The sequence below is a fragment of the Melospiza georgiana genome, chromosome 3, assembly GCF_028018845.1.
Source record: "Melospiza georgiana isolate bMelGeo1 chromosome 3, bMelGeo1.pri, whole genome shotgun sequence".
Taxonomy (NCBI): Eukaryota; Metazoa; Chordata; class Aves; order Passeriformes; family Passerellidae; genus Melospiza; species Melospiza georgiana.
The window spans coordinates 16,270,440-16,291,256 of record NC_080432.1 but is presented as its reverse complement, the minus strand read 5'-3'; the positions used below and the strand labels follow the sequence as shown (position 1 = coordinate 16,291,256).

Genomic DNA, 20,817 nt, shown 5'->3' with positions numbered 1-20,817 from the left:
TTCAGAACACAGAAATATTTGGGGCTTACAAGTGCTGCAAATAGGTACTGCATTAGGTACTCCTTATATTATACAGAATTGATTTCTTGAGTTAATTTCTTAGGAGAATTAAATACACCCTTCAGTTTGACCCCAATTTGGGTCCAAATCAGTGTCCAGTAATGAGCCAGCTATTACAGATAACTGAATGAGGTTCTGCTTAGCTGCACTGTAACTTTAAACAAAATTATGTTTTTGGAAGTATGTTGTGTATTTGCCATAGCAAATGTTTTACTGAAACTCCAGGTCATTATTTGGCCTATATATATAAGCCTAACACTCTTGCAAGTCATAGCTAAAAAAGGAATTTGAACATGTACTGTGGAGGTCCTAGTACCTATGTTACAAGGAAAAAAAAATTAAAGCGGATCTTTAACTTTTGCTGAAATAATTCCTTTATAGTTTTTCATTATACAGTCATTCCACAGAGATGGAATATAAAAGTTGATGTTTCAGAAGTTTTTTGTTCAGTTTTTTTTGTGCTTTCCTAGCATGGCAGGTTCATGTGACATGGCTTTTATCTTCCAGGTTGGTGGCACTGCAGTAGGATTCATGAGCTTATGTTCTGATGTGAACATCTCCTTGTTACAAGAGTGTTTTGACTTAGGGCCTTTCCATGGACTCTGTAAACCACATCCTGAGGATATTCTCGAAGTGCCACGGAAGCCAAGTGTTCAAGGAGGTATCTATGTTCTAAATATTGCTAAACAAATACAAGGTGTGTTCGTGTCTAGCTTCTGAGTAGGTTTTGCAGAAGGTTGGAAAAGCATGTATAGGTTTACTAGGAAGAAAACACAAATTAACATCCCTGGTCTTGAAGTAGGATGCCTGGGGTTTTTTTTGGGTTTTTTTTTTTGGGGGGGGTTTTTTTGTTTTTTTTTTTGGGTTTTTTTTTTTTTGCTTGAGGAGGGGAATTTTGATAGCCCTGGTCTTTGACTCAGAAGTGATTGCTGTTTGTGGGGAGCGGCCCTGTGGGATAACTATGGGATAAATGTGGACTTGAAGTTTCAGAAAGCTGTTGTGTGGCGTATACTGTCTATCAGACACAATTGTGCTGTTAAAGGAAGATGAGATTGTAAAATCTGGTGGTGAAGCGAGGTCTGTTGGTAGCTGAGCAGCTGGCCTAACTGTGCCTGTTATGTTGTCCTGTTGACTTATGTCATCTTTTTTCCTTGTGGTTCAGCTTCTGCTCGTTGCTTACTGTTTGCAGTCTCCTGGGTTACAAGATTTTGGGAGATCAGAGACTGTCTCTTTATTCTGCTTTTATATTGGGCCCAATATAGCAACGCATGTGCTAGCTGCTTCCTGTGAGTGATAAAAACCAGTAGCACAAATATGTCACCTGTTTGTAGAACAGAAGTGTCATGTAAATGATTTACTGTTGTTGTCTTTATTTTTCAGTGTCAAAGGGCATTTTGTGCAGAAGGGCTGCATCTTGCTATCTCCTAATTATCAGTAGTGGAATAAAACACCTCCACCACTAGGTTATGTATCTGCTTTTCTGAACACAAAGCAGCAGGCAAAAAAGGCAACCAGGGAGCTGCAGGGCTGTCACCAGCTGGTACCTCAAAGCTGGCAGTCACAGAACAAAAAAGGGAGAGAAATGGGTCTTGTAGCTGCTCCCGTGGACTTCCCCTCCCCTGCAAGGAAGCATCTTGCACATGGGAGATGGAGGAAGCTGCCTGTGTCCTGTTTGATCCTGTGCTTCTGCAACTCCAGGAGTATTAGCTCAGAAGAGGTGACAGATGTGGATAGGAGGAGGAATGAGACTGAGGAGGGAGAGAGGTGACTTAGGAGCCAGAGCCCAGTCCTGGGTGACCCTGCTTGAGCAGAGGCTTGGGCAAGGTGACCAACCACCAGGGCTCTCTCCCAGCCTTACCCATCCCAGGGCTGCTCCTGTCCTCTCCCTTCTCCAGAGCCTGCAAACTGTAGGTCTGTGTTTTCTGGCAAATTCTGTGCTGCTGAGCTTTTCAGTGAGAATGTGGTTACAGAGTTTGACAGTACAGCTGTTATGTGTTTTTTTAATAATTTTAGAAAATCTATGGAACTTTTTATAAATGTTAAAACTTAGCATAAGCTGTTCTGTTCAGAATCTGACATCTGTGTGCTTTTTAGAAATGTTTTAAGCAGCATGGTTAGCAGTTCTGTAAATCTATCTCCCTTCTTTTCTCTCTTCATTTAAAAACTTCATTAGATTTGATGGTAGTTGCAACCCTGTGGGTTGCCTTCAGGTAAAACTCCTTAAAGTAGTAGTATCCCTTTATTTGGAATAACAAGAGCAGCTCTGGGGAAAAATAATTATCTGTAGATTTCCAGTTAGCTTAAGTGCAAATCATTAATGATTGTAGAGGTTTTGGCTTGCCAATTGTTTGATTTCCTGGCCAATGCCCCAATTATGTAGTGGGTCTAGTGCTGGCTAAGTGCCAGTGCACTTACTAGAATTTATTTACTTATTTTCTTGCTGAGAGATCAGTATTAAGAGAAGGAGGGCCAAACAGGCACAAACATTAAAGGGTATAAAGAAAACTTTATTAACACAATTAAGAGAAAAATAATAAGAAATAAAACAGACTAAAACCTTTCTCCTCCCCACCTTTTTCCTTTCCCACTGACAATGTAAGACAAAACTTATAATAGTCTTTCTTCAGTCTGCTTAGGGAGAGTAATCTCTCTTGTTATGCTATGAAGATTTTGCCACAAGAAACAATTCTCTTGGGGCTTCAATGTCACAGCGAATCAGCTGCCCAGGAAAGGAAAAAAATCTGCTTGTTGTGTGAAAGTCCCTCCTATACCTTGCGGCTATCTCACAGCTGCTTTCATGGGCCATGTCAACTTATTAGGGTGCTACTTTAAGGATGAGCTGTTCTAGCATAAAAACAGAAGTTATTTTAATGAATCTCTGATAACAGGGCTTTTTCTATTACTACACGAGAAACCTGATAGCAAAGTTGAAAGTTGTCCCTTCACTGCTCAGAAACGTCAATTCCGTTATCATGAAATAGTAGTTAAATTTTTTGTTGTAGCTTTGTACATTTTAGAATAAAAGAGTTGCATCTCAGGAGTTGATAAGCCTTTCCAGCATGAAGGCCAGCCCGTGTCCTTCAAATCTGTTGTGGTGTTAGTGCCATGTGGTTTGCATTTGTGGGTATTGCAAAGCCTTGCCCGTTCCATGAAGGCTACTTTAGTGGCTGCATGGAGAGCTTGCTGCTGGGTGGTGTCCTGCTGTGAGGACAAAGCAGGTTCAGTGACCTGACATCAATAGAAGATCTGGACTTGGCTTTATGGAATCTGAAGGCTTGGAAATTTTAAAGTGTAAGCTGCATTCCTTCATAATTTTATGTTCCTACATATAAAAAGGTCATTTTTCAAGCTCTTTAGCTTTAAGTAGAGACCACAGGTTGATATTTTTTTTCCTCTCAAAATGTAATGCTGAATAATAATGAAAGAGTATACAACAGTCTGTACTGATATGCCACTTAGGTTTCAGGGTAATTACAGTAATTTGGTTGTTACTCTATATGGTGTCATGAATTAGTTGCTAGAAAACATGATGCAGTGGGAATGATTCAAGGGCTTTTCATCAGGCCTCATGGTGAACTGGCTTCTTGATCCTGATGACTGTACCTCAGCTAACAAACCAGCAATCACAGAATTATTTTAATTTTCTTTGTTTGTGGTCTTTACTTGATTTAGTGATAGTATTGCAGTTCTTCACATCACTCGTGTACAGCGTGTCTGTAAACAGCAATACAGCCACATCTGACAGGAGTGGATGGTGGAGCCATTAAGGATTTGCATTTTAGTATGAAGTCAGAACAACATATCAATATTTACATGACAACAAGAGACTTGTATTAATTAACTTCTGACACCTGCAAGGCTGTTGGTAATGAGAAATGGAGCTGGTTAATCAAGACGACATTTGATCATTTCTGTGAAGGCTCACATCTGTGATACCCCCAGAGAATCCATGATTCCTAACCCCCGCATTTCTCCTTGCCCTGCATGTTGCATCTGCACTCTTTTATTGACAGAGAAACAGATTTTGAGACAAGATTTTTTTTTCTAATTGCTTCTGGCTAAATTTTTCTTCTAATTGCTTATTTTAAACCTTTGAGGTATTTTTTTACAAAGTGCCCATTACTGTGTGAAGAAATGCTTCTGTCTATGAATGTAGCTTATGTGAGTGTCCCAAGGTAAAATTCAGAGGGAGAAGGGATGAATTCTGTTGTTTTCTGAAGCTTATTTTGTGTTCTTCTTGGAGCTCAGAAACCTTTATTTCCTTAATGTTACTTGATTTTCCAAATGCAAAGGTGTCCTTGCTTGATGAGTTTTCTTCAGCAGCAACACCTACACCTCAGCAGTTTATTGTGTAAAACTTATAAAGGAATTATAATCCCTGTTTCTGGTCTCTTACTGCACCAGTGTGAGCTCTGGTTTGGCTGGGATTTAACCTGAATTGCAATTATTTTAGGACAATTAATCTGAGACTCAAGAGCCCTTGCTTGTCTTTGTGATCACCAGAAAGCAAGTTAGCAACACATGGGATATCAGATATTAAGATATCAGTCAATACACTGACTCCTGTCTTTCAGTTTAGATAGGGCAAAGATTTGACACAGGGATAAACACAAGTTAGGAAATGCTTCCAAATGTTCGTGTTCAGGTCTAATTTTACATTGTACAGGTCTAATTTTGGATTTTGGGTTTTTTTTTGTTTTTTGCTTTGAAATCAAATGGTCTAATGAAGCTCTAGCCTGGTAACTGTAGGAGGGTCTGCTTTAACTGTTGTTGTTAAAATGAAACCTTTTGATAGAGGTAGCCTGGCCCACTCCAGCTATTGCTGTGATTCTGAGAGTAAAGCTCACATTATTAAACCTTGTGCACCTTCTCTTTTACTTAGATGAAGATGAAAGCAACCAAACAAGTCAACAGCCAGAGCCTGTTTCTTCTCAAAACTTGGAACATGTTCCTGGTGCAGATGCAGCTGTGCAGGTAATGCTGCACAGTGCTGCTGTGCACACACCCAGCAGTGCTGCTGGCTCTCAGAGCTGATACAGAGCAAGGCTGGCAGAGATGAGGACAAGCAAATACTGCTGAGTTTCCCTCCTGCCCCATCCTCTGCTCTGTCCCAGGTGTGCCTCTGCTGTGGGGCACGGGTCTGGAGGGAGGAGGTCAGGGTGAGTTTACCCATCCAGCTCCCCATGAGCAGCCATCAGAGTGGGAAGAAAGAGTGACAGAGAGAAGAGGAAGGATGGGGCTTAACTAATCAAAACAATTTGAAGTGCTGTAAGGGAGCCCTTGTCTGTTATTGTTGCAGAAAGACGGAGCTGTGACCGTTTCCCAGACTGAACCGCTGGTAGACTCTCAAGGCTCAGCAGCACCTCTGCTGGAGACTGGTGAGGAGGGGGATTTGCATCCTGTGAATGGAGGAGCTTCAAATGTTTTCAGTATCCGTCTGTTTTGTATCGATGAGCAGTATAAAAGTAGGTAAGTATGGAGGAAGAGTCACTGCTTTCCCATTAATAACCATTGTCAAGGTTATGTTTTCAGGACAAATCAGAAAGTGACAGCACCTGCAGTGGTTAGATGGGATTTTTTTCTGACCTCTTTCTTATTGGTTTTTTTATCTTCAGTAATAATGTTTCAACCTCCACTTGCAACTTCCTAGCTCTGACAGGTCTATGGGGACAAAATGTGAAGAATTAAGTTTTGTTGGAAAAAATGTGAGTTGAGGTTGTGGAAAAAGGCTAATGTTTCCTTCTATGGAGACAATCTGAAGCTGGCTAGCTGCAAGAGGAGCTACATGTTACAGTAGTTGTCATCTCATTGCATGGGGCAATAAAGCTGTTCTTAGCTCTACAGGTAAATTTTCCCATTCTAAACACTGTCTCCAGTCACTGAAAGAAGTTATTCTGTATTCTAGAATCCTCTACAGCTGGGGGAGACAAAGGGATTTTCTCTTTGATTGCTGCTGCTGACCTCACACTCTTAGATCCTGATGGATTAGAATAGGGCTATAAATGAGGTTTAGACTCTTTTTCTAAAATTTCTCTCCACACTTGAATATATTCAACCACACCAGCAGAAACTTCTCCAGGAACTTTTTTCCTTTTCAATGTGATGGTAGATAGGAAGATACGGGATAGATGAAGCAGCTGAGCACACCCAGGATCTTCCATGCTTTCAAATCCATGTCATATCTGCAGACAGCAGGCATCAGGATAAGGACTTGATAGATGAACTGAACATGTGTACAGTTGAACATGTACAGTTTGAAAAAACATCTATCTGCTCAGTCATTGGTGAGTAGCAACTTCTGAACTCTGGCTTAAAAGAAGTGTAAGAGTAAACTTCACTGAGAGGAAAAATGAGAATTTCTTAAACTATTTCTATTTCTTGAGCAGTTTTTTGATTAAGAAGGGCACCTACCCAAGGGGATCGAGCACTGAATCTGCTGCAAATGCAAATATACAAGGCTACCAAAACAGAGCAAAGACATTGCCTTTTATGTACCTATTTCCAAAATTATATACCCAGAAATATGGCTCAAGTTTGTTAAGAACTAGTTTAATTAGTGAAGTGCAGGAAGTCAACATAAAAGATTTGTGTTGTACTTGGAAACATTGACCAACTAATGTGTGATAAGAGCTGTGTGATGCACTGCTGAGAGACTGTGCCAGAACAGTTAATTTAGGGACAATCTAGTATAAAAATGTGAGCAAGATATTTATTGCAGAATAAGAAAGATTTATATTGAAATATTAGTGAGGCAAGGGGCTTGCTATGGAATGATTTCATTATACTGAAACAGCAGTTCAGAGCTTTGCTAGAGATTAAATAATCTCACTGTAGGCTTCTTGAGTTCTCACTCATGGTTTCCTGTCCTAAGGATCTGTTGATTTTTTTTTTTTTTTTTTGCCTCCTGAGCTCTTTGCTTTGTTTGCTGTTTCTGTTCAAGATGTTTCTCACTGTATTTATCATTCAATGCTGTGCTCCCAGTTTTTGGTTTTTTTTTTTTTTTTTTACCTGTGGAGCAGTGTGGATTCCAAGGTGAGTATCAGGAGGAGACAGCCTTCCTGTCCTGGATACCAGAGAGAAAATTGCAATTCAGTATAGTTGCACTGGCATTTTCCTTTCCCCTGATTAGCTATTCTGTTAACTAGTCTTAGTTATGTATTATATAGAATAATATATAATGCCCAAATCCTGATCTGTACTTGCAGCTTTAATTTTTTTATTCAGGCATAGATATTGCAATTAGAAATTATTTCTCTTTTAAGTAATATTATGAAAGAGGTAATTAAAGGGAGCCTAATTACAGTTCTGAAAGGAGAAGAGGATTTATCAGCATTTATAAGGTAACATGTTATCTGTATGAATTTCTCCAAAATATACATCTTGTGTGGTGGAAAATTGTTTTATGAAATTTCAGCATAACTGGGTTTTTGAGCTCTTTGATAGCCTTAGACATGGGAGAAACAGCAGGGCTTTGGTGAGATTTCTCAAGTCTTTTTAAACTGAAATGTCACAATTTGCTGTCACCATGGAAAAGAGACTGGGACAGCTCTAAGTCAGTGGGTGAGAAGTGAAAAGAAGTGTTTAAAAACAATTCTAAGTATTGATGTTCCTGTTAGTCTGTCAGAGCACATGAGGCAGGCTTTCCTGAGTGCAAAGTCACAGAGCCCTTGGTGCTGACTGAAAGTACTGTAGAACATAGCAACAACTGTTTGTGACCTGAAGTAATATTTGCTGTATACTAATGCTGGTGTGATAGTCCAGGAATGGCTTCTGAAGAGGCTGGAGTCAACAACATGGGAGCCAATGTTTTGTTAGTTCCTCTCCCCACCCTTTTAGTGAGGAGCCTCATGTGTTACGTCAAACATCCTGGTTATTCTTGTTAATAGTGATGCTTTAAGCACTAGAAGTCAGAAATTGCTGTGCAGCATGCAACATCAGCAGTTGGTTATTGATGATCTATTGGAATTTTCTGATCAGCTGAATAAATGCTCCTGCACTTGCAGGGATGTCAATATCATAGTGTATCAGATCGTTCTGATATGTGCTTTATTTGCTAATATTTGCTCTTGTTGCAGGTCACTGGATTTTTTGCAGTATGCTTTCAATGTTTTCCCAGTGAGTATAATGAAAGTTGGAATGGTTTTGTGTGGTAGGACAGCTGGCAGCCAGGGGATTGGGGTCTACTGCTCCAGTGAGTCTGCCCCACATGTGTGTGCTGGGCCTGGTTACCCTGTGCTGAGCTACTCCCCTCCTTGGCTGCTTCTGGACTTCATGGAATGCATACCTAAGTCCTCTGTTTATCCTAGAATCCTGGAATGGTTTGGGCTGGAAAGGAGCTTAAAGATCATCCAGTTCCACCCCTGCCATAGGCAGGACACCTTCCACTAGACCAGATTCCTTCAAGCCTTGTCCAACCTGGCCTTGGACACTTCCAGTGATGGAGCAGCCACAGCTTCTCTGGGCAGCCTGTGCCAGGGCCTCCTCACACTCACAGGGAAGAATTGTTCTGTACCATGTAATCTAAACCTGCTCTCTGTCAGTATGAAGGCATTTCCCTGTCACTGTGTGCTCTTGTAAATAGTCTCGCCAGTTTATGTTCCATAGGGACTTCTCTAAGATGCAAATTTAGAAAAAGGGCTTCAAACTCCTTTAAAACCATGTGCAGATCCAGACTGTACCTACAATAAAAAACAAAATCAGCAAAGTTTATTAAAGGAGATGGAGTTAAAACCTATAAAACAGTGGTATTAAGGAGATTCATAATATTTACCTACAGACTGAACTGTGGCACTGTGGATTCACAGTGCAGCAGCTGTTTCCCACTCATGCCCTGTGTGATTACTCTGTCTGAGGTAACAACGTCCACTTTCTGAGACTTTCTAATGCACACCAGTGTTGTAAAGTCATCTAACAAAGAGCTGCATGGCAGTGTGCCTTAGAGACAGGCCTTGGGTACCAGAAACACTGTCGTGGCTCTAAGAAGCAGCACACTCAAAAACACTGCTTACCACCAAAGAAAGTTCCTAGAGAGAGCTGACCCAGAAATTTTAAATTTATGTAATTTATCCATCCAACAATATCAGTCTTTGAAATAAAATGTCACAATGGAGTCACCAGATGTAGTAAGGAAGGTTCATCCCATAGTTTGCTTAAAGTGAAGCCATTTCTGAGCTGTTAGTTCCTTGGTGCTGCCCAGGCAGAGCAGTGCTTGGGTGGTGTGCAGTAAACCCTGCATTCAGGGCTGTCTGTCCCCTCAGATGGCTTAGAGAATGCTTTTATTGCCTGGCAATGTCTTTCAGGACAGAGACTTGTGTGTCATCCTGGTGCCACACCATGTCCCCGAGTTCCCGCTGATCCGGAGCTTTGTTCGGGCCGTCCCTTCCTGCCCGTCCAGGCTGGGTCGGGAGCTGTACGTGTTCCACAGGGCAGGATTGTTCACGTGAGTCATGCCTTGGAACAGCCCTGCTGTGGGACACCCCTGCCAGCATTTGTAGGGAGGGTCCTCTCTGTAAAACCCCAGCACAGTGAGAGAGGATTCATTTGGGATTTGTGTATGCAGTACTAAGGTAGGGAAGATGGACATTGGTATAGACCAGTGGCTCCAAGTTCCCTGGTTGTGGGCCAAGGCCAGCAGAGAAGTGTGGTGCTGTGTGGGTAAATGAAGGTGGTATAGAATGTAATCTTATCCCCTAAAGAGTTGCAGCTGAACCAATTACTAAAGCTTAGGAGCAGGCCTGATTTTAACAGGCCACAGCTGTAACCAATAAGAAGAGTGTTATAAAAGAGTGGATTGGTTGGCTGAGGGGGAGCTGGAGTCAGTTGGCTGCTGTGACGACAAAGAAGAGCCAGTGCTTAGAGGAGCTACCCACAAGAAACCTCAAGGAGGTATGAGACTCTAGCAATATGGAACCTTTGCAATATAATGACAATAGAACTCTTGCACTATAACTACAACAGTGCTATGTTTGGCCTTAGGGATGTGGGTCAGGCTGTGTGACACTGGCACCTGATAGCCTGGTATAGGTTTAATTCTTGGAAATATGCTGTAGCTTTCTTAAGAGAACTGTAGTCATATGTTTCTGGGACATACAGATCACAAGCAGGAACACTGTTGACTAACTGTTCTATATAATTTCTCTTTTACTTTTGGTGTTGAATCATTTATTTCACACCTTCAGTTTCTGTGATGCTCTGAAAACTTCTGTAGGCTGAGATATCAGTGAACTGCAACACCAAACCTTTCTTGCTGTGATTTCTGTTACATGGAATGAGTTTTCCAATGTTTTGCTTGCATATTGAGCGTATTCTGGCCCAAACACCGAGCTTAAATTGTGGTATAGTTAGAGATTTTTTTTTTTGTTTTGGTCCTAATGTACCAAATACTGTGTGTTTCTAGCAAAGTCCTTCTAGGTTTAATTGTGTACCTAATCACCTCTGGTGGTACACAAATACTTCATGCAAGAGCTGGCCAGCTACTCTTGGACTGAGGCAGAAGCTTTTTGCCCTGGGATGAATCTTCTCCTTCTGGGTCCTGAGTAAAAATCCAGCTGGCTGGGAAGAGAGCTGCTGGAGTAATTCCTGATAATCTCAGGCCCAGCTGCTCAGTAATCCACCAGTAGGGCTGGGAGTAATATGTCCTCTTGCAATTTTGGGCAAAATTCAACTTGTTATCAAGGCTCTTTAAAAAAAAGTTACCATCCTGATTACATTGTGCATATTCCAAATGACACCAATCCTTTCATGAAAACAAAATAGGGTCATCAGTAGCATTTTCCAAATCCCCCTGCAGCTTTGCAGGAAAGTAAGGGAAAATAGCTGCTTATTGAAGTTCAGGATCAGAAAAGCTTTGGGAAAAACCAGAGAGCTTTTGGAAAGTTTCTGCAGAACAAAACCCACAGGGTGCAACAGCAGATACCTTCTTGGAAATAACCAAAATCTGTGAAAGTGAAAGATCAACACATTGTACTTGCACCTACGGCTTTCAAAAGCATGTCAGTGAAAAGGAAGTCCCAGAAAATGGACTAAAAGAAAAGTGGGGTAAGAAGAGGGGAATATGAGGATGTGAAAGGGCAAAGTCAGAAGAGGCACAGGCACAAAATGAACTCTTGATTAGTACAGGTAGTAAAAAGGAATAAGAAAAAGTGTTAAGTACACAAAAAGCAAGAGTGCAGCAAATGGAACTGTGAGTCTGCTACTTAACACTGAAGGACAAAAAAAATAACAGATGACAAGGCATAGGCTGAGGTTCTTAATGGGCACTTTCCCTCAATTTTCACTAAAAGGCATAATAATAATAGTGTCCTTGTCTCTGAGCAGTTAAAGGACTTGAGCATCTACAATGAGTTAATTCATTGCTGGGAGAGAAATGAGTACAGACCTTGGATAGTCCTTCCTCCTGTTCCATAATCCCAGTGGAGCTGGTAGATCTGCTCTTTTTAAAAAACGCAGTTTCAACTTTTCACATTTCTGTTTTTGACACGGTCCAGATGCAGCTCCCTGTAGGCACAGCTGCTTTCCCTGGGGCAGGGGTGGGGCAAAGCTGGTGGGCTGGGCAGGGCAGTGATGGGAGGAGTTGGGCTGCAGAGTGTGAAAACCACCTATCACTTATTTTTAGAATTTTAAAAGTTTAATAGTAATAAAATGGTTATAAAAATAGCAATGTAATTAGAGTAATAAAAATTTGAACACTTGGGATTAGGACCATACAAGACAATAAAAACAAACAGCTACAGCCGTCCAGGTACCTCTTTCTTGGGCAAAATAAGCCCAAAAAAGGACACACATTAACAGAGGATTAACCCGTAAAAGCAATAGCTCATTGCATATTCATACACCTCATACATGATGCATAAATTCCATTCAAACCAAGGATTCTGTCTGGTCAGTGTCAGCTTCTTCTTAATCTTGATGGCATCTTCAAGGCTGAGTGAGGTGGGAAGTTCATTTCTTCTGATAATGGAGCAATAAATTCTCTTTCTCTGAAAGATTTAGGTGTCCTGTGGCTGCTCTCTCAGTGTGAGTACCTCATTCCTTTATTTAAAAAAATATCCCACATACATAGTTTCTATTTTAACTACAAAAGTTACATTTTAATTACAAAACTACATTTACCATACTAATAAAATGTTAATACAGCACTACTAATCAATACAACATAATACATATAGTAAACATCTGTGTAGAGCCATATAATATGCACTTTAGAGTGAGCTGAAGCTCTCAGCACTGTTGGGTCTTGCAATCCACAGTGGAAATGTCAGAAGCTGTGAGGCTCAGCTGATGCTCGCTTAGGTCAGGGTTAATTTGTAGTTTAGTAACCAAATGTGTGCTTTTGAGCACTGAAAAATGGTCAGTGAATTCCTGAAAAATGGTCAGTGAATTCAGCTCTGAAATTTCTCATAACATACCAGAATCTTGGTTTTTTTAAGGTACCAGTGCTATTCATTAAGCTTGTATTCCACAAGATGCCTCTCAGTGTGACTGAGGCTGAAGAACAGCACATCCACTTTTAAATGGAAAGCCAGAATAACAGGAATAAAAAGATTATACTATGTGAATCACAACTTTTTGTGTGTGGGTGAAAGAACTTATTTCTTGGAACTGAAGCTGTAGTTCAGTTTCTTGAACAACACTCCACTAGTGTGGGTTGCATGAGCTGTGTGTATCTAGGAAGGGGTTCTGCCTTTGACAGACACTGGGAGAGCTCCTCAGCTGCTGTAGACTGTCAGTGTGAAGTGAATTTTCTTCCTCACTACTAGGTGGGAAGGTGTTTGCTAATATTATGTAAATGAGCTAAGTGCCAGGTTACTGCTGTCTGTAGGTAAGGTGTTCCATGTGTGGCACAGGTATTCTGGTACCAGGTCACTACTGTGTCATTACAAACTGGCACTTCACACTTAGCAGAGGTGTTGCAATCATGTAGGATTATCCTCTTTTGTTACTGCTTGAGGCACCAAGGCCTAACACAAAAATTAGTAATTTTGCTCTCAGAAAAATTTATGTTCTTACTTTACTTTGTACCATGACAGCTGGCTCAGTTTTATTTTTCTGTCTTTTTGTCATTTTTTCTTGCCTGTCCCTGTTTTAATCTAGCTCTGTTCCCCATGTGCCACAGTGTCCAACTAAGATTCCACATTCATTTTATGGTTCTTTGCCTGCCTTTATTGCTGACTTTTACTCACTTGAAGGCAGGTGGTACCTTGGGTTATAGATTGGGCTGAGTGTTTAATAGCAGATAAAGCAGGATTCTGGAGTTGCCTCAAGGAGGTGCTCTGATTTTTTTCTATTACATGCAATGAGTTCATATCTGCGTTTGGAACAAGTGTCATTTAGCAATCAGTTACAGTTTCTGAATGGTGTTGTTGGTACTTCTGAAGGGGTGTTGTCTTAAGCTTGGCAGTTGTCCTTATTTTGTCACAGAGTCACCTTTAATTATTTTTTGTCCTTTTTTTTTTAGGTCATTTAATGTAAGAAAAGCAGCAACCAGTGACTTGGAGGGTGTCAAAAGGCTCATTGAAAATCTTAGCTTGAATGAAAATATGTGGAATGACTCAAAGTTGTTCACTGAGACTCGCACGGATCCAGTGAGTATTTGTTGGTGATATGTGCTCAGTTCTGTCCTAAGATCAGGACTGGAGCAGTGGCTGAGCTTGCAGCACTCCTGCAGCAGCTGTCCCCAACTGAAGTGTCAGTGAGGAAAGGTCTGTGTGGTCCAGAGTGCAGCCACATGCCTGGCTCCCTCTTGGGGAGCCGGCTGGTTAAACTGGGATGGTGCCTGGGAGCTGCACTGGGAGGAGAGTGTTTTAACTGGGATTCTGTGGTGAAATACACAGTTACCATTAGGAAGAGATTCTACTGAAACTCAAAATGTGCATCTGTTGCCTTTACCTTGCAGGATGGGATGCCACTACAGGCTTTTGTAGCAGAAGTTTTGGATCAAGTCGTTGGTGTTGCTGTCACTAGGGATGAAATGGTAAATTCAGTTTGTGTTCCATGAACTCTGTGGTGCTTTCTGCTCACAGTAAGGCTGAGTTTTGTGCTGGGCACTGTACTTATGCCTAACAAAGTGTCTGTAAAAATGCTACTTGTAGAAGCTGTCTACCCTATGCCCACGGTATTATTTCTCTGCTCATAGGTAATGATTGACACACAGATGAAAAAAAGATCCTATTACTTTCAAGAAGTTGCTGCTATGTCCTGAAAGTTTTCCTCCTGCACTTTTTTTGTACTTCAGCACAAAGCCATTCTGCCTCTAAATTCTAATTCTAAGAGCAATAATTCTTCTTTTAGATTTGCTTTCCTAACTTTTTTGTTCAACAGTAGAGTTTTAAGTGATAGTGAATCATGTACTTGAAAACAAAAGCATATTACCTGATGGAGTAAAAAAAGACATTGCATATTATTATTGAATAGTAAACATTCTCTAAGTCTTACTTTTGTGACATTCTGCTAGGACTGAAAAGGTGGATTTTAGGTTGTTCAGCAGTTCTAATGCTTAGTTTTCACAATAGAACAGTAACTCCTGTTTCTGAGAGTAATTCTCTTGATTATATTAAGAGCTAAGAGGACAGATTGAGTGAATAAACATGCAAAAATATCAGCTTATCACTTCTACAGGGAAGACTTGTTGGAGGGCATTTCTTACACAGCTCTGCTCTGTGGAATTCCCTTTTTCAGCTGGAGTTTGGTGAGAGGCACAGCCTGGGCTTCTGTGCCTTGAATGCAGAAAAACAATTGGGGTTTTTCCCCCCAGCTTGGATGTCTAACTTGTATTAGGCATAGTGGGGTAAGGGTTGGGTGTGCATGTAAATTGTAAAAAAGGGCAAGCTGCAAGGAGAGGTTTTGGTACAATGAAAAGATTTTCAAGAAAAATCTGTTCAGTCAGTGCCTTTCAATTGAGGACAGCTGTCAAAGACACTTGATTTCAGTTTTCAAATGTAGTTCCCTGATTGACAGAAGGTGACTCATTGGTTGGTATTTGCTAAAATCCTGTCAAGGTAGCTGCTGATCACTGCTGACTCAGAATTTCCTAATTTTCCAGGATACTGAGTATATTCGATCACATTACAATATTGAGGACTTCATTAATTTTAACGACCACCAGCAAGAGGAACATGGACATCTTTTCCACTTTGTCTTAAATCCTGTATTTCATCACTATGCAAAATACTTTCTAAAGGAGATTCTTCGCTTGGGTCACAAATCTTCTCTTTACTACCCTATTTATCCAGAATATGTGGAGAGCAAGGTAAGGAGAATGTGATTAGTGTTTCTTGTATTAAATATTGCCATATTTTCTCACTTTATTTTTTCTTTGCTTCAATGAATGACGGGATTTTCTTGTCAATCTGCAGCAAACTTTACCTTCTTTTCTTCCCACCTGACATATTCTGGACCCATGGACGCAGCTCTTGCATAGCAGGGCTGATCCATGGTGTCCATCAGTGTCTTCAGGAAGTGTGGTGGGAGCAGAGAGTGGAAATGGCCTTGGCTCCCTGCCCAGCACAAGGGTGATGCAGCCTGAGTAAATGCAAGGGAATCATCCTGAACACATCCAGGTCAGGTGGCTTATAAAAACCCTTCCAAGGAGATTCAGGTACTCTAGACTGTGTTTCACCAAAAGTCAGTGGGACCCAGGCACCTCATTAGCTTTTGAAGGGGGGAACCTGTGTTCCTGCAAGGATCATGGGAGAACTGTAAGAGCTGAACTTCCAATGGAGAAAATCCATTTCCAAGAAGAACGTAATTCAGAAGCGCTCACACGTGTCTTGTCATCAGTCTCATGTCAGAAAAGGCAGCACCAGATAAAATTTGCGAACTGTCTGAATCTGCTGCCTGTCCTGGGCAATCACCCAAGCTCCAGGCACCTCTGATGGAAACACACAGTGCATCCCAAGGGCAGTTCATCCCTTGGTCATACCTGGCTGTCTTGAGACAGATGGAATTTTCCCCTGGAGACTGACCACCAGCTCAGGCTTCTGCCTGGCTGGCTAGACTGGGCACCTGGTGTTTAGCTGGTGACTGAGATGGGTGCTGTCCTTGGTGATTTGGGTGTTTTTGAACCACCACTGGCTTTCACATGGGAACTCTTTGACAGGTTAGACTTGGGTACATTTGCAGGAGGATTTGTTTTCCCATGCGCTTTTGTGGAGCTCTAAGTGTTCCCGTGAGGAACCAATGTTCCTGTGTAGCATTAGGCTTTCAGATTCTGAAGAGGCACTCACAAAAATGCAGTTTAATGGCACTGGATGGAAGAGAAACTAAATCTTACCAATGATTCCAGTTTTGACTGTTTCCAGGCTACCTGGCTACAGAGTTACTCTAAGTTACTTAAGCTTATCTAATATTATTATCTAATAACTGCAAAGTGTGATATTTTACTTAGTTCTCAACATAGTAACCTCAAGTTTTTAGTATTTGTGGAAGGAATGGCACTTGAGTGTAATTTAGTTTGCATTAATGTTAATTCTGTATTTCCTGTAATTCTCCTATTTTCTTCCCTTCCATGTTGTCAGTTATGCCAGAGGCAGTCATGGTGTAATAGACAGATACAGCTATTTCTAATGATTAAGGCTGTTCAGCTGAGCGTCAGAGTTTTGTTCTTTTCAAATTTCTGACAGTTTATTAACATTTATCACTTGGATGAACCAGACATTTCAGTTGGTATAGAATTTCTATATAAATTCATCTCTGTTCCTTGCCAGGTGAGCAAAGGTTAGCAGTGAGCAGATAACACAGCTTAATGAGGTCAAATCAAGCTGATTCATGATCACTATGGAGAAAAATATCCTCCTGGGGAAAATACTTGTGCTAAAAAATCCCATAAACCAAACCACTTGTTTATCTGTCATTCCCACAGAGATAGTAATGTAATTACTCTCATAATTATCTTCATTAGTGTCAGGAATTATCTGCAATTCATTTCTCTGCTCTGAGTATGTTTGTTTATTTGCTGATTTTTGTCTCAGATTTAGCCAACAGAGCTAAGAAGTGTGTGTTTGTGAAGCCATGCAGCAGACATCTGTGATACACTGCTCTGACATTCTCTCTGCTGAAATATGGATTGCTGTCTTTCAGTTCCAGCATCCCTGTGCTCATTCCCTGACATCTGCCCTTCATTACATGGCTCCCGTGCGGCCGAGACGACAGATTGTCTATCCTCTGCAAGAGCTTGGCGTGAGCGCTCCGTCGGAGCAAGTCTCCAAGGATCAGGTGGGTAACAGCAGTGGCAGCAGGCGGGAGGCACCGTGCCAGCTCGTGCAGGGCCTGGCAGATGGGCTGGCATTGACCTCCCAGTGCTCACGGGCTGCTCCTTAATTACAGCAGCCGCGCTGGCTGCCCGATCCCCATCCCGCTCCGCCGCCACGCCCGGCGCACGCGGCAGCCGCTGGAGCAGAGCCCTTCCCGCTCCGCTGCCCACCATGGCAAAGCTTTGTCGTGGCCTCCCAGCGCCTTCTAAATGCTCTGCCTGCTGCTGAGCCCTTGCTCCTGCTGGCTTTATTTAGGTGTCGTGCTCTGCAAGCAGAAAAAAGAGTCAACAGCATGACGTTGCCTTTCTGTAGAGATTGCTTCAGTACGTTTTATTTTTCAGTCCCAAAGTCAGGTTTCTTCCATGCATGACACTCTGAAAACACCAAGTGACTTAACAGTAAAGGAAAAGGTTGTTTTCACTAGCAAATGGTTACTTGCAAAGAACTGGTGTGGCCTGGAGAGTCTAAATGAAAAGTCTCTTTTCATTTCATTTTTAAAATAACTTACACCCCATTCTCTTACATTTTTTTAAGTAACTAAAATTTGGCATGAAGGTGATTCCTCAAAAGAGTAACTAGTGAGGCTGAAATATTAGGAAAACCACAATTAGTGATGGGTTCTCTCAGTAGGTAGTCATAATTTTGTGGAGAAACATAATTAGGGAGCTTTATGTTTGTCTACTAACTTCCAGTTGGCTGAGATGGGCTTCCATATAATATTTTTAGAGCTGTCCTTTTCTCAGTTAGTCAGTAGGTTTTGGCACCTAAAACTCTTCATTAGGCAGCAGCTGGCAAAGCAAAATCCAGAACATGGCTAAGGCTGTTGGTCTGGGCTTGGCTTTGTTCAACAGCCTTCCCTTCACATGTACATCCCTGCCTTTGTCTTATCTGCAGAATGGACTCTTGCTTTTCTTTAAACTGCTTCTTATTCTTAACCTTTAAAGTGATTGCTCTCTTCCTAAAAGAGCTCATCTTAGCATTTTTGTTAAAGCTGGGAAATCACAGACATCCTGTGTTTGAAAAATTTGCAAATCTTTTGTCTGCTTGTGTTCTTCCTGAGGTTTTCTGAGCTTCTCTGTGGGTAGTGGCATAATGGTTTGAAATCTCAGATTCAGAGTTCTGTTTAATAGAATGGGTGAAATCTTTGCTAAGAAGTTATATTGGAAAAACCCTAACTCAAGGCCAGTCAAGTATCCATGCATCTGCCTCTACATGAATTATAGATTTTTGACAGACTGTGCTCTATCAGAATGGACATCTGGGGCTAAGTGCTGGGTCGTAACTTGAGGATAAAGCTAGTCTGCTGCTACTGCTGACTTCTCTGAAATACCAAGAACTTGAAACCATGTAAAGCTAAATTGACTCTTCTGTCGAGTGAATGAAGTGACCTTTGGCCACCCTACGTTGGGAAGCTGTGTAACATAAGGAGCAGGCTGCCATGGGAAACTGAGTGTACTCCTCAGTAAGGAGCTGGTGCTGCTTTTAGACCTTGGGTTGCAGCCAGGCACAAGGCACTTGCCCTCTCTCTGCTCAGATGCCTTGTAAAAGAAGATTGATCCCCATCAATGGTCTTGCACTACTTGCCCAATACTGTAGTGAAGTTACAAATAAACTCAGGTGTGTCTTATAAATGAATATAACCAAGTTTCAGTTGGCACAATATTATCTTTCTGCCTTTTTGTAGTGATTAAAAGGCTTCTCAGATCGACTGTAAACAGTAAGGTACAATCTGTGAGGCAGAGAACAACTTGTCCCACCAAGGAGATAAATGTGCTAGCAGAATGGAAAGGCTGAGAAGTGTCACCTTAGGAAATACAGTGAGATAAGGTGAAACACATTTTGGTTGTAGAATATGCCAACAGGCTGGAAAATGAGGGGAAAAGGACATGGGAGAGCAATGTTGTGAGCAAAGTGGGGAGAAGAGAGGGAGAAAGGTGAAAGGCAGACAAAGAGTCTGGAGTAGGAATTAGTGGGAAGATGTCTGAGGCCAGCACCTGCAGAGGAGTAAGGAGAAAATGTCTCCTATCATCTTTGTTTTGGTGGTTCCAAATGAGACCAGGGCAGGATCTTGCAAGATGTTTGGATTGGACAAGCAGGGATTCCAGGCATTTGAGACCACTCCTCATTTCTTTATCCCATGTCCCTATTCCAGCTCAACAAGCTGGTTTAAAACAAGAGGGCTTTGTCCTCTCCTATTTGAAAGCAGCTCCTCTAGAGGTGAATCTGTGCCCACTTTGTTCCCATGAGCTGGAGGGCAGGTTATCACTGTAATTGCTGCTTTAGAGTGCTCTGCAGTAGTGGCAGGATTTTTCACATGAACTACAGGATGAGGATTGTAAATGCAAGTTGATTTCAGAAATGTAAAATTTTCATTGATTGCCTGCCCTAATTGGTTGCTTGAGTATCTGTTGCTGGTAATGGGGATAATTGTGGTGATGATATTCTTGCTTTGATACCCACAAGATGCCCTTGATACCTAGTAATCAACAAATCAACATCTGCCTCTAATCTGTTGCTTTTTCAGCTGCCTTCCTCTCATTCCAGCCCTTTTTGAGCTCTTGCTCCCCTTTTCTAGCTGCAAAGTGCCTTTTTCCCCAGTAAGAGCTTGGGGCTGAGCAGCTCAGCAGTTCTGTGTGGGGGCACAGCTCCTGATTTGTGTGTGGCTGTCACTGGCTCTGTATCTCAGTGCAGGTGGGAGCTCTCCCCAGGACATTCCAGCCTGCTGAGGGCACAAAGGGAATTCACTCATAGATACAGATCCAGGGCATGCATGGGCTCTTTCCTACTTCCTTCTTCCAAAGCCAGAAGAGAAACCACCCATCTAAACCACAGGAGCTCTGCTCTCAACTAATTCCTGAGCACTGCCAGTCCACATGGATCTTCTCTGTGCTGGAGAGGTGCTTTTCCTGCAGGTCTGGATCAATTTATTACAGAGAGATGAGCACAATGTGTGGCAACTTGTTCTTGTTGTCCCTCTGTCAACTTTCTCTGTTCTTCTATGGTGTCTGGAAAAACCACCAAAGGGGAAGTGCCACTCCCATGGATTCCTGGCCTGCTCCCTCCTGTCTCATATAGGGAGCATGAACTGTTTATGTGGTTTTAAAGGAAGCATAGATCCTTCCTCCTGTGGGCTGTCTGTCAGAGCTAGGTGTCAGCTGGAGAAAGATGCTCCTAAACTTCAGGAATTTACCCTATAACTCCACAGCCAACTGTTGCCTCTGTGGCCATTTAAATGCAGTTCTCCACTCACCTTGTTCTCTCCAGGCTCTTGTGGCATTTCCCCTGGTTCAATCTTGTTTCTGTTTTGAGACAGGCTTTTGGTGTGTGTTGTGGTTTACTGCTAAAATGACTGACTCCAGAGAAATACAGAGCTTAGGAGCTCTCCCTGCTCCTCCCCTATTTGCCATCCTTTTCATTCATGCTTTGCTGTAAGTTTTAAGGCCATCACATGTTTTTTCACTTATTCTCTTAAACCACAGCTCTGTGCTGCTTCATCTTTACCTCAGAA

General features: G+C 41.8%; 1 protein-coding gene across 2 annotated transcripts in view; it reads left to right on the top strand.

The window, feature by feature from the left end:
* Positions 1-20,817, top strand: part of CFAP61 (cilia and flagella associated protein 61) — an 89,323-nt gene that overhangs the window by 12,117 nt on the left and 56,389 nt on the right. For both annotated transcript variants that reach the window (XM_058021788.1, XM_058021787.1), the window contains exons 8-16: positions 568-721; positions 4,943-5,034; positions 5,360-5,529; positions 8,136-8,175; positions 9,360-9,499; positions 13,517-13,643; positions 13,955-14,032; positions 15,101-15,307; positions 17,137-17,271. In XM_058021788.1, coding sequence (XP_057877771.1) covers positions 568-721; positions 4,943-5,034; positions 5,360-5,529; positions 8,136-8,175; positions 9,360-9,499; positions 13,517-13,643; positions 13,955-14,032; positions 15,101-15,307; positions 17,137-17,271 — 1,143 coding nt within the window. The remainder of the gene's footprint in view (positions 1-567; positions 722-4,942; positions 5,035-5,359; positions 5,530-8,135; positions 8,176-9,359; positions 9,500-13,516; positions 13,644-13,954; positions 14,033-15,100; positions 15,308-17,136; positions 17,272-20,817) is intronic.